This window comes from Neophocaena asiaeorientalis, unplaced genomic scaffold (genome assembly GCF_003031525.2).
Source record: "Neophocaena asiaeorientalis asiaeorientalis breed wild unplaced genomic scaffold, Neophocaena_asiaeorientalis_V1.1 scaffold1, whole genome shotgun sequence".
NCBI lineage: Eukaryota > Metazoa > Chordata > Mammalia > Artiodactyla > Phocoenidae > Neophocaena > Neophocaena asiaeorientalis.
The window spans coordinates 1,888,707-1,901,285 of record NW_020171981.1 but is presented as its reverse complement, the minus strand read 5'-3'; the positions used below and the strand labels follow the sequence as shown (position 1 = coordinate 1,901,285).

Here is a 12,579-nt window from a genome sequence, read left to right as displayed (position 1 = left end):
GGGGAAAAAAAAAAAAAAAAAAAAAGATGAAAGAGACTTAATATCCTTTCAGCTATGTTTCTGGGATGTAGTTGTTCTGCGGGAAGCCCTTAGGAGACAAACTGCTTCTTGTTTGGTGGGAGTAGGCGTAAGACAGTGTTTGCAGGACTAAGAAACGAGATGCTTGGGGAACAGAAAGAATTTGTAATGTGGAGAAGCTGAGTCTAAAGGCAGTACGGTGAGGCAGGTGCAAAGAAAATAAAGAGGAAAAGAGTGAGGAGAAGGGTGGCTAGATGTGAGGTCCCCTTGAGGAGTGTAAACATGAGGCCACGAGAGGTCAGGGATGGCTCTGTCTTACTCTGCATCGGTTATGGGGAAGGAGGAGGGGGCCGGGCAGGCGGACAGGAAAAGGAGGCAGGCGGGGGCGGTGAGTCAGCCCAGCTTCACCCAGATCTCGGCGGGGCGGGGCGGGAGCCGGGCCCTCAGCCGGCCTCACGTCCCGGCTCCACGTGTGCCTCTTGCACGTGGCTCCCCAACGAGGAACCCCAGAACCCGAAGTTCCGCCCTCTCCGCTTCCCGTCAATCGGGAGCAGCAGCCCCGCCCCCAGCCCCGCCCCTCCTCGGCGTCCGGGGTCCCAGTCTAGGGCTGGGTCCCTCACGCCAGCTGGGTCAGGACTACTAAGGGGAGGAGAGAAGGGTACACGCGTTGCCGGGGCAACGGGGGGCGGAGCTCATTATGTAATGGGGCCGGGAGGCAACCGCCAATGGGGTGGCGGCGACGGCTTCTGCAGAATGAAAACAAACGCAGCACGTGGGCCCGGCTCCGCAGCCATGTGAGCGCTCCGGGCTGCTGGGGCGCTCTGGGTGTCCTTCCTGGGGCAGAGCACCACTCGTGGGGCTCCTCAAGTGCCGCTCCCTACTGAGGATTCACCAGTGAGATCCGACCCATCCCCCCAGCCCCTCCTGCCTGGAACCCAGGTCGCCCCACTGCTTCTCGAGTTCCCTCGAGCCTGCAGGAACTAAGGGAAGAGGAAGATGGGAAGGAGGGGGTCCTCCTTCCGAGAAGTCCAGGCATGCCACAGCTGCAGGGGGTGGACAGATGGGGGCGTTTCGGGGCACTGCTCCAAAACTCCCAGTTCTTGTAAACTGTTCATCTCACCACACGTACCCGCTCTCCATTTCCTCCTTCCCCGCGATCCGAGTCCTTCAGGCTAAAGAGAGGGGCTCTGAGGGGTGATGGTGGGGTGCCTCCGGGCGCATTCCCAGGCCGAACAACCCACTCCGGAAATCCCAGCCTACGGCCCCCAATCACGCTAGCAAATCCCCAGGCCGAGGGAGTCTCCAGTCCCTTACAAAGTTCCTTACAAAGGCGTACGTAGATGGAGGAGAGGAGACAGTGACAGAGAAAGAATGATGGTAGCAAAGGAATCTTAGTACCTGTGTTGTTGTTGGAGTCCAGGGTCGTCATGTCTTCACCAGCTGACAGCGGTCATTCAAACTGGACCTTGACACAAACTGGAGATTACAATTGCCGCTGTCGCCCCCTGGGAACTGACCGAGGACGGGGAGTGGACCCCGCGGCTCACGATAAGGATCCTAGGCACCCTGCAGCAAGGTCTTGGGGTGGCCGACTGCAGCCCTGCAGAAGGGTAGGACGCTGAGGCAACGGAGGTCGGCTTTGCATGGGAAAAGCAAGAGAGTGTGGGGGAAGGGGGCGGAGGGAATCAGCCTGCAGTAGTTCTGGCTAGAAGGTAGCAAGGAGGGTCGGGTCTCTGCAGTGCCCGGGGTGCCACTGCCTGAAGGCTCCGCAGCGCTGCAGGGTAGGGAATCTGGAGCTCCCGGTGCAAAAGTCCCAGAGGGAGAGAGGTTGCAGTCAGGAAGTAAGTACGTGATGGGAGAAACGGGGCACCCAGGCGCAAAGAAGCGAGACGTGTGCCCTGCTACGTTCCCTCGGCAGCAGTATTTCACTCTGCCAATCTCAACGGCCTTTTGCCCCAGCCTTTTTCTCTGGGACAGAGGGCTCTGCGCAGGCGCCAGCAACCCAGGGTTCCCGGGCCGCACGCGGCACTGGAGCAGGTACCATGTGATCCCAGGGAGCGCCTCGTGCCCCAGTGACACACTTTTCCAGCAGCAGGCACGTTGAGTTCCGTGCGCCTGCGTAAAGCCAAGGCTGTCGGGATATGTAGTCCATTGGCAAAGTGGGCGGACTGCGTATATTTCCCCGTTTCTGCCTCGCAAAAGCTCTTGCTGGAACCGGGGAGGAGCTGAGAGCCTTGTGGGGTGGAGTGCGCTGAGAGTCAGGGTGGCGTGTTTGGAAAGCCTGTATGGCAGAGGCATGTGAATTCCTGGGGAGCGGCTGGCAAGCTTGGCCGCTCCCTGGGACATCAAAGCTAACAGCCCCTTTCTGCAAACCTTGCAAACGTGAGGGCTTCACGTGATTGCAGGACTGACTTCGCCTTGAAGTTACTGGTGACACGAGAGAGATGACAAGTAGGAATATCCCCTCGGTCAGGAGCTTAAGCTGAACTTCTGCTGCAGAGCCAAGTCCTGAGATGGAAAGGAAATGTGGCCCCTGTTCCATTCTACTCCCCTAGGGAAACGAGTTGCCATGGTGCGGGGGGCGTGGTGAGGATGTCCCTGGGGACTCCCTGTTTGCGTGTATGACACCACCCCACCCACTGAAGGTGACTTCGGGGTGAGTCATTTCCCTTTGTCTAGGAAATAAAAAGGACAAGGGAGGAGAACTTTGTGGTGAAAGTGCTTTGAAGTCCTAAAGGGGCCAGAGGTGAGGCAGGGCTTGGGGGCAGAGTGACAGCCCCCTCCCCACCCTCAGTGCTTCAGGGTAGCGTGGATTCCACGGAAGGGAACACAAAGACCATCTTAACCCTCCCTCCTTTACTGACGAGGAAAATGAGTCTTAGAAGAAGTGATTGGCCCAAGGTCAGGCATCCATGGCTAGTTTCATTTGACCACCATCAAGGAGGTGGGCAGACATGGAAGTGAAACGCTGAATAGGGGTTAGAAACAGCCCGCATCTCCCTTCAGAGGAGCAACTCTGCCCCATTGGCGAAAAAGCGTCTCCAGTCAAGGTCTATCCTGTTTTGGGGTTTTTTTTTTTTTGGCCTCGCCGTGTGGCTTGTGGGATTCCCCAACCAGGGATTGAACCCGGGCCTTCGGCAGTGAGAGCTGGGAGTCCTAACCACTGGGATGCCAGGTATTTCCCGAGGTCTATCCTGTTTGAGGACTTGGCTTGCGGGGAGAGCTGCGAGCCTCTTCTTGAAGCAGCCAAGTGAACCTGGGCCACCTGCTGCTTCCTGCTAGTCCCTCCTCAGTCCCACTGCTCCTAGGGAGGGTGGTTTTTTTTGTCTTTTTTTTTCCCACACAGGAAGCCCTTCTCCACTTGTTCACAGATAGGTCCTGGGACAGCATTGATGGATGCCTGGAAACAGCTACCGAAAAAGTAAAGAAAAGGAGGCGTGTGGACACCAAGGAAGGAGTAAGCTGGGTGGTGAGGAAGTAAGCAGAGACGACTGTGAAGATGACTGAAGGGGAGGCGGCTGGGCAGCTGGCCTGACCACTCGCTGGCCCTCTGACTCCCAGGGGAAGACAGATGGGCTCCCTAGAACGGCCTGGGCTTTAGCTTTGTTCCCTTGCCCCCAAGAACAGTGGGAGAGAGAGGGCAGTGGGCTCTTCCCTGGCCTGCCCTGGCCCCTTGGCCCAGAGCTGGGAAGCTGCAGCAGAGGGTGGGAGGACCTGGGAGGGGCTAGGACAGACAAGGAAAGAGGCTTTTCAGGAAAACTTGGTTCTGAACTCAGCCTCCACCCCCTCTCCCTCCTCCTGCTGGGCTCTGGAGGGAAAACTGGGAGGTGAGCTGTCATGTCCGGCACTGCATGCTCTCTGCGCCCTTCCTGAGTCTCCATCAGAGCCAGGGCCAGGGCCAGAGCCCAGGGACCTGCCAGGGCTAGACTCAAAATCAGGGACCTTGGTATGACGGCTAGCTCCCCACCAGCCCAGCACCCCCGTCAGCACACTCCCTTTCGTTGCCCTGTTAGGCAGCTACAGTTCTGCTTGCTGTTGCGGTCACCCTGCCCACCCCTTGTTCTACTTGCTGGTGTTTATCCCTGTTCGGGGAGGGCAGGGGTCAAGACTCCCTCCCTGAGTTTACAGCCAGTGAGAGGGAGGAGGAAGCAGAGGCAGCCAGAGCTGAAATGCAGTCAGCCTGACTCTTGGCAAGAAGCTGGGTTGTTTTGCAGTCTGTGTGAGGTACGAAGGCGGAGGCTGGGAGGGAGGAGGCAAAGGAGGGGGGTTACTTCTGCGCCCTCCTTCCTCTGCACTTCTTATAGGGCCCCTCCTTTGCTCCCTGACAAAGAAGTAACTTTGGGATCTTCCTTCTACAACTGGAGAGAAGGATACAGAATAATGACGAGGCAGGACTCTCCCTTGGCTCCAGAAGCTTCTGTCTGTCCATCCTGCTCCTCTCTCTGTCAACAGCTGCTGGGAGAAGGACAGAGACTATGGGACTAAGAGCCACCAAATGGAGGGAGAAAAGGCTGGATTGTCTGGCCTTTGGGGACCCGGAATAGAATCTAGCTTTGGCCTCTCTATGACCTCAACCTTGACCTAAGACAACAGGTGTATCTCAACACGGCCTCCCACCCCTCCTGCCAGCTGGACATTCCAGTTCTCGTATATACACACACACACACACACACACACACACACACACCTGTGCGTGCTCACGTACCATATCTCCCATAGCGAAATTCAGCCCAAGAACAACTTGGACCCTTAATAAACAGTGCCCAGATAGAACCATGGGGAATGGATGCATATCCAAGACCCAGCACAGCAAAGCACACCTGGCTCCATGTGGCCCACACTTCTGCTCAGATTCCTCAGAGTCTGGGATTCTAGACTGACCTCACCATTTAGGGGCCGGGTGGAATCCCGTGTGTGTGTATATGTTTCCAACTATGTGTTAACTTCTCTTGAATTTCTTTGGTCTGGGGAGGACAGCAGAGATAGGGTAGAGGAAGAGAGGAGAGTGAGAGCTCCAAGCTCTGGCCAGAGTGTGATCCTAGGATTATGAACGAGAGACTGCATGTGTGAGTGTGTGAGTGTGAATGGCAAGAATGTGTGTGGATGTGTGTGTTTGATCCAAGACCTATTTTCCTCATCGGTAGGATGCTCTGGGTAACAAGGCAACACCCTGTGCAAATCCTGGGTGGCCTAAATCTTGGGCTGACTGCTTGACTGACTGACTGACCGGGGTGGGTCCTTGCTGGAAACCAGGTCAGCCTTCAGTAGGAAGGAAGTGCCTTCCTTCCCTGCTCCTTTCTCACGGAACGAACCACTGCCCCAGGAAAATAACCTGCCTGCCCAGGTGATGCAAACCCAGGACAGAAACCCAGGCAATGGGTTTGCCTGGGAATGCCCCAGACCCAGGCAGCAAGCCCTGGGCCTGGGAGAGACTCATTCCCAGCCCTCCTAGATCCTTTTTCTGTTCTCTGAAAGACCAGCCAGCTTTCCCTAACCCACCAAAAGCTTTGATGTCTTGGGGAGAATTTCAGGAGAATTAAGTAGGAAGGGTTAAAGTCCGAATTAATTTTTTCTCTGGGGGTGATAGAAAAAGGGAGGGTGAGGTATGCTCCAAGCCTGGGTTCCATGGATGTGTTTTGTCTCAGATTCTATCTTTACCTCACTACTCCTTTTTCCAAGGAAAGGAAGTAATAAATATGTATTAAGTACCAACTTTATGCCAGGTACCGGGCTAAGTGTGTTACACACATCATTTCATTGAACGTCCACGACAGCCCTATGCTGTAGGTCTCATTCTTAGTTTATTTATTTTTAAAATTTATTTATTTATTTTTGGCTGCGTTGGGTCTTTGTTGCTGCACGCGGGTTTTCTCTAATTGCGGCGAGCGGGGGCTACTCTTCGTTGCAGTGTGTGGGCTTCTCATTGTGGTGGCTTCTCTTGTTGCGGAGCACGAGCTCTAGGCGCGCGGGCTTCAGTAGTTGTGGCTTGCGGGCTCTAGAGTGCAGGCTCAGTAGTTGTGGCGCACAGGCTTAGTTGCTCCGCGGCATGTGGGATCTTCCCGGGCCAGGGCTCGAACCCGTGTGCCCTGCATTGGTGGGCGGATTCTTAATCACTTGCGCCACCAGGAAAATCCTCATTCTTAATTTAGGGATGGGGAATCTGAGACTTAGAAACATTTATTAACTTGCCCAGGACGCTCCAGAGACAAGGCAACTTGTCTTGAAGCTGTATTTGAAGTGAAGCGCTTAAAATTGAGAAGGTGTCACATTAAAGAATGGTGGAGTTAATGGACACTTATGGAGGAGCTAAAGCTCCCCCAGCTGTCTCTTGGAACTACTACTATCAATGGCACAATAAAGATGGCGATGTTGGGAATTCAACCCCAGGCCTGAGGGTAAAACTCTTCCCACTAGCAAGACTGCCCTTCCTTGAGAGAATGATTACTCTGGGTGGAATGTCTGAGCTGCAAGCTCATCCTGGTGTTTCCTAAGCAACGATGGTGCTGGAAATGAGGTGTGTCACCAAGAAGGGGAAGTCCGAAGTACCCCTTGCTCCTGTCTCCACAAGTACCTTAGTTTCCCAGAACCTCTAACTCCACCCTCATTTCTTCTTCCCTTAAACTCCTCCCTCTCTCACTCCTACATTCCCCTCCTCTGGTTAGGTAGAAGGGGGCCAGATTAGGGTGCAAACAAACACACAAAAAAAACGAACTTCCACGTACATTGCTACAGAAGTGAGTAACTTAAGCAGGCATACGAATTCTCTTCTCTGACCCCGTGACTCTGGGATATGCAGCTGGTGATAAAGGGAGAGGGACACATAGGTCTGGGCCCCTTAAAGGGCCATGGTGTAGGGCTTCCCTGGTGGCGCAGTGGTTGAGAGTCTGCCTGCTGACGCAGGGGACACGGGTTCGTGCCCCGGTCCAGGAAGATCCCACATGCTGCAGAGCGGCTGGGCCCATGAGCCGTGGCCGGGGAGCCTGTGCGTCTGGAGCCTGTGCTCTGCAACGGGAGAGGCCACAACAGTGAGAGGCCCGCGTACCACCAAAAAAAAAAAAAAAAAAAAAAAAAACTAAAACAAATAAAGGGCCATGGTGTATCAGGAGTGGATTGACTGGGGAAAAAAATGGAAATTCCCTGGCGGTCCAGTGGTTAGGACTTGGCGCTTTCACTGCCAGGGCCCTGGTCGGGGAAGTAAGATCCCACAAGCTGCGCGGTGCAGCCAAAAAAAAAAAAAAAAGGATTGGTTGCGTGGTGTGGTCTCTATCTTGCTGGAAGGCACCCTCGGTGGGGCCACATGAATGGGGGTTGCGTGGATGCCCCCCTCCCGTGGGAGCCTTGTGCATGCAGACCCTTTGGTGAGAACCATATCTACATGTACCCCTTGGTAGGAACCAATCAATATGGGCCCATTGCCAGTAATGACCTGTTACATACTTGCTTACCTTTATAATTCATTTAGTCGATTGACTTTTCCAGTGAACCAAAGTTCTCCTTCCTTGTTAACACTTCAAATACAAGTTTCAATTAAAAAAATTAAAAATAAAAAAGAATGAAAAAAAAATAAATAAATAAAAAAATAAAAAAGAATGGATTGGTTAAATGAGAGTACGGAAGACCACCAAGGACAGACACAAGTTGTATAAAAAGCCATAAGGAGGGACTTCCCTGGTGGCGCAGTGGTTAAGAATCCGCCTGCCAATGCAGGGGACACGGGTTCGAGCCCTGGTCCAGGAAGATCCCACATGCCGCGGATCAACTAAACCCGTGTGCCACAACTACTGAGCCTGTGCTCCAGAGCCCGCGCGCCTAGACCCCGTGCTCCGCAACAAGAGAAGCCACCGCAATGAGAAGCACGCACACCACAACGAAGTCCAGCCCCCGCTCTCTGCAACTAGAGAAAGCCAGCATGCAGCAACGAAGACCCAATGCAGCCAAAAATAAATAATAAAGTAAATTTATAAAAAAAAAAAAGCCATAAGGAAACAACATCCTTCTTCCCCATTTACCTGCTTGAGAGATGAGCATTTTTGAAAACAGCCCTCTGAAAGCCACCCACCATCCTGGGTCAGTGCTTCTTCAGCAGATGCTTTGGGGAATCCTCCTTTGGGTTCCCCTCTCTGAGCCCAGGATCCCAGCAAAATTACAGGATCAAGGAGGTGACATGGACTGCCCTTGGCAGGAGAAAACTAAGCCCCAGAGTGCCCACTTTCTGGCACGGGGTTCCTCCTCCCGGATTGGGGGGCAGTGACATCCAGCACATGCTATGGCAAGGCCATTCTGTCCAACCTTTGCTATGCTGCTGCTGGAGCCCACGGGTGGTGTCACCTTCCAGGTCCCTGCACCTGCCCCTTGGCTGTCCTTGAGCCTCTGTAGGACTAAGATGCAGGGGAATGTATGGGGAGTGGTGAGGCTGGCATACCTGTGTGCCTGTCCCCATCGCCATCCCTTACCCCAAGCTCCATCTCAAACCCCCTCTGTGTCCAACATCTCCTCATTCCCTGGGCCTCTGCAGATCTCCATGCAGCTGCCTGGGGAGGCCGGAGGCTCATGACAGTCCTCGTGAGCAGGACGGACCTTGGAGGAGCTGCGGCCTGGGCAGGCATTAGGGGCTGTGTGTAGCTTCTGGGAGGCTTACATAAACACTGGCTGGGATGGGGAGGGAAAGAGGGATGCAACGGGTTGCCCAGGAAAAAAGCAACCCCGCCCCCCGCCAGCTCAGTCTGAGTGGAAAGGAGGAACAAGGCTGATTTTTCCCACCTCCCGTCCCTCTCCCCTGGTCTGCAGCTGTTAGTTGGGCTGGAAAGACTGCAGTATGTTGGGGGAGGGGAGCAGGGGAAGGAGAAAGGGAGGATGCGACTTCACAAATTTGGGATCCCTCCTCCTTTTCTAAATTGGGGGTGGGGGTGGGGAGAAGCAATTTGCCAGAGATTTTCAATGCCGCGGGAAGGAGCTTTGGCTCATTAGAATGCGCAGTTTGCACCCTGAAAAAAAAATCTGTACTGGTTGCAAAAATGCAGACGCGTGTAGGGGCCCAGTGGAGAATTAAAAAAAAAAAAAAAAGCGCTAGCTCTGCAATGCAGGATCTGCGAAGTTTTGGTGCGGTGAGGAAATGTGGGTCGTGCTCCTTTCATTTGCTTGTTCCTGCTAACCTACTGTCCGCCTGACTCCAGCACAGTCTCACATCCCAGCAAGAGGCACTGCTGCTCAGAAACAGGGTCACAGGTGGGGGGCCGGAGCAGAGGGCTGGAAGCAGGGGTCTGGGGTTAGAGTGCTGACAGAGGTCTCTAAGGGGCTGGGAGGGCCAGATGGATGAGAGGGGACACTTCCATGAGGGATGGAGGCTGAGCTTGTCTCTCGCGTCACAAGGAAGAGTTTGTTCTCCAGCTGGACAGAGTTTGTGTTCTTCCAGATCTCACCCCCCATCCCCACCCCATCCCTCAGCTCTTCCCTATCCCCAGTTGGCAGAGGGATTTTGCCCTTCCTGTCCACTAACCCCACAGACCACTCACTGCTGCAGAAAGAATCCTTGCTTCCAGTCCCTGACCCCACAAATCCCTGAACACTCCTGGTTCTAATTCTGGACCGGGCACTCACTGCATCTCTGTGCAGCATCCTCCTTCCTAGAAAGAGGGGACCAGGCGGCCCGATTTGGGGAGCCCAGGCTGCAGGGAAACCAAGTCTTGGCTCTGGGCTGCCATTAGCACATCAGCTGGAGGACTGGGGCTGGCATTCTGTGCTCTTGGCTTGGGGAGGTCCTTTGTTCATTTGGGGCTTAGGGCTCTGGGTTGTGTAAATGCCAAGGGGCTGCCTGGGAGGAGAATATGCCTGGGGAAACCATGTTCCTTTCCTGGGTGTTTCCTCTCCTGGTGGCTTGGGAGAGACAGAGGAGACAGAAGCAGAATAAAGAGCCAGGAGACCGGGGGAAGGGAGCCCAGTGCCCTTTCACTCCTTCCCCATCTTTCCTCCTGTTTCTCCAGCCGGTGGAGGACAGGGCCGAGTGTGTGTGTCTGTGCCGACTCGAGGCTCACGCGGGCTGCTGGGGTCACATGGCCCGGGCATGTGCAGCCTGCTCCATTTCTACCACAACAACTCGCTCATAAACAGCCCGGCTGCTGCGGCGGTGGCGGTGCAGACATGTGCAAGCGAGGGGGTGGGGCACGTGGCCCTGCCCGAGCCAAGGGAAGGCGCTCGCTCAGCAAGGCCTCTCCCCTCCCCATGCTGGCGCTGCCTCGCCACAGGAAATTCCTAGTGCTCTGTTGCTGCTGCAAAACATGTTTTGGGAAGTGACTTTAAAAAAGGATGGAGTCGATAGACTATTTAAAAAGAGAACGTCTAATCAATCGGAGACCGACTTCTGCTCACCCTTGCCCTATCTTTCTGGGATCCCTGTAGGTGTTGGCGTGGAGGACTGAGCAGGAGTCACGTGTTCCCAATTCTCACCTGTTCCTTCCTCCTAAACTATATGACATTGGGACGAACCAGGTCCCCATGGTGAGCACTGGGGTGAGGGGCTGTGGTTCCCTAAGACAGTGATTCTCAGGATTAGTGGAGGGGTCAGCATCACCCAGGCACCTGTTAGAAATGCAAATTTTCAGGCTCCATCCCGGCCCATTGAATGAGAAACTCTGGCGGTAGAGCCCGGCGATCTGAGTTTCACCCAGCTCTGCCGGTGATTCTGATGCAGGAGAACCACTGCTCTGGGTCTCTGTTCCCTAGCAATCAGTCCTGTAGGAGAATCTAGCCCAGGATCTGGAGAGGGTCTACCTTCTCCTTTTGTGCTTTTTCATCTCAAAGTTTAGCCAGAGAGCATAAGCGGATTCAGTTTGACTCGGTGTAAAAAGCATTTATTGAGTGCCTACTGTGTGCAGGGATTCTGGGAATGAGAGCAAACGAGTAGTAGGAGGATAAGTAGCTGAGACGCAAAAGGGGAGGGTCAGGGTTTGAGGGGAAGAATGAGGGGAAGAGAATGCTAAGACTGATTATTTATCCTTTCTCCATCTTCCCTACTTTTCTTCCTGTCCTGAGACTCCTGCAGAACAATTGATTGTGGTTTAAATTGTTTTGAGTCTAGAGGTAGAAATTGGTCCCTTGTCTATTTTTCCTGGCCATGAGGACCCCAAGCTCATTACAGCCATAGGTCCTTGACACCCCATGCAAAACCAAGACAGTATGGGCACCATGCATGTACACAAAAACACACACTCCTTGGGATCTTGGCGGGTAGGGAGAGCCAAGAAAAGAAATGAGGCCCCAGAGGGTTGGAAATACCCTGGGCAAAATGAGTTTAACAGATAACAAGCAGGAAGAGTCTTTCAATGGGGCGGGTGGGGACAACCCTGGCCTACTCTAGCTTCCTGAGACACAGAAACTGTGACCAGAGGAAGCAGAGGGTCTCTGAGGCAAGTCACAAAGGCTCCAGAGAATGAAATCTAAGCCTTGAAAGCAAGGCGACTGGAGAATGGGGGATGGACAGTAGATCAGAAGGGTTCCCTTACACAGGCAAAGAGAGCAAGGGTGGGGCATGGGAGGCAAAGCCAGGGAGGGGGCCATGCTCAGCCCCTCTCCTCTCCCTTTTCCTCCTCCATCACATGCAGCCTCTTAGGAGCAGAGCTCCCATCACTGTCTCAGGTGCGACCAGTTGACTCCTGGCCTCTCCATGCTTCATTTTTTGAGGAATGCTTTCCTCTGTTACAGAGCGCTTTCTCTCACTTCTCTGCAAGGTTTCCTCTCTGTGCCTGAAAGGCTCTGCGCTCAAGGAGCAAACAGCCCCGCAGGCTCAGCTGCAGTGACCTACATCGGCTCTCCTCTAGGCCCTGGGTGTAGGGGGCTGAGATTTCAAGATAGGAACTTGGGAATCTGGCACAGGTCTACAGATGATGACTTCAGGTAGACAGTCTGCAAAATCTGCACCGAGGGACCGCGAGGCAGGGGATGCCACAGGACTGAGTTCTCACTTTGTCACTTGTGGACAATATCAGAAGATTCTCCAACCCCCTCAATGCAAAAACATTTCTGAGCAGTGACCCCTTGGAGAGGAGGCAGAGGCCTCTGACAGGCCTGGTCTCTATTCATTAGATTTGGGAGTAGTTTCTACCTGTTCCCCATTCTCGCTGAACCCATCCCAGTCGGCTGGGTGGAAAGATTTCCTTGGCCTTGATGTAGACCAGCAAGTTCAGATTTCAGCTGATTTATTTCAGGAACATGGAGAGTGAGCAGAGGTAGTCAGATATGCAGAAATTCACTCCCAAGCTTTACTACAGAGAGACGTACTTCCTTAGACCCAGTGGTCTTGAGGAGGATCCAGAAGGAGCCCCAGGGCCAAATGACCACTTACAAAACCCTTACCTTCAGGACCTGGCAGCTGAACCACTCCTTCCAGCTACATGCCTTCTGCAACAGGGAAGGCAGGTTCTGTAATAGGTTTTTTCCGCCTCTCTCACTATAAACCAGTGTTTAGGATGCCCACCGTCTCCATATTGTGGATGTTTTGCCCTGGCAAGGAAATCCTATTGTGGGGGTAGGAAATTAGGTGATGGTGACAGAGAATGATAGTTGAGG

General features: G+C 53.9%; 1 protein-coding gene across 1 annotated transcript in view; it reads right to left on the bottom strand.

Annotated features, from left to right (window-relative positions):
• The window catches only part of NR1D1 (nuclear receptor subfamily 1 group D member 1), a 7,797-nt gene extending 5,826 nt beyond the window's left edge, over window positions 1-1,971 (bottom strand). The window contains 1 exon segment of the mRNA XM_024742972.1: window positions 1,417-1,971. Within this exon segment, the coding sequence (XP_024598740.1) occupies window positions 1,417-1,447 (31 nt within the window). The 5' untranslated portion in view covers window positions 1,448-1,971.
• Between the last annotated feature and the right edge of the window lie 10,608 nt (window positions 1,972-12,579).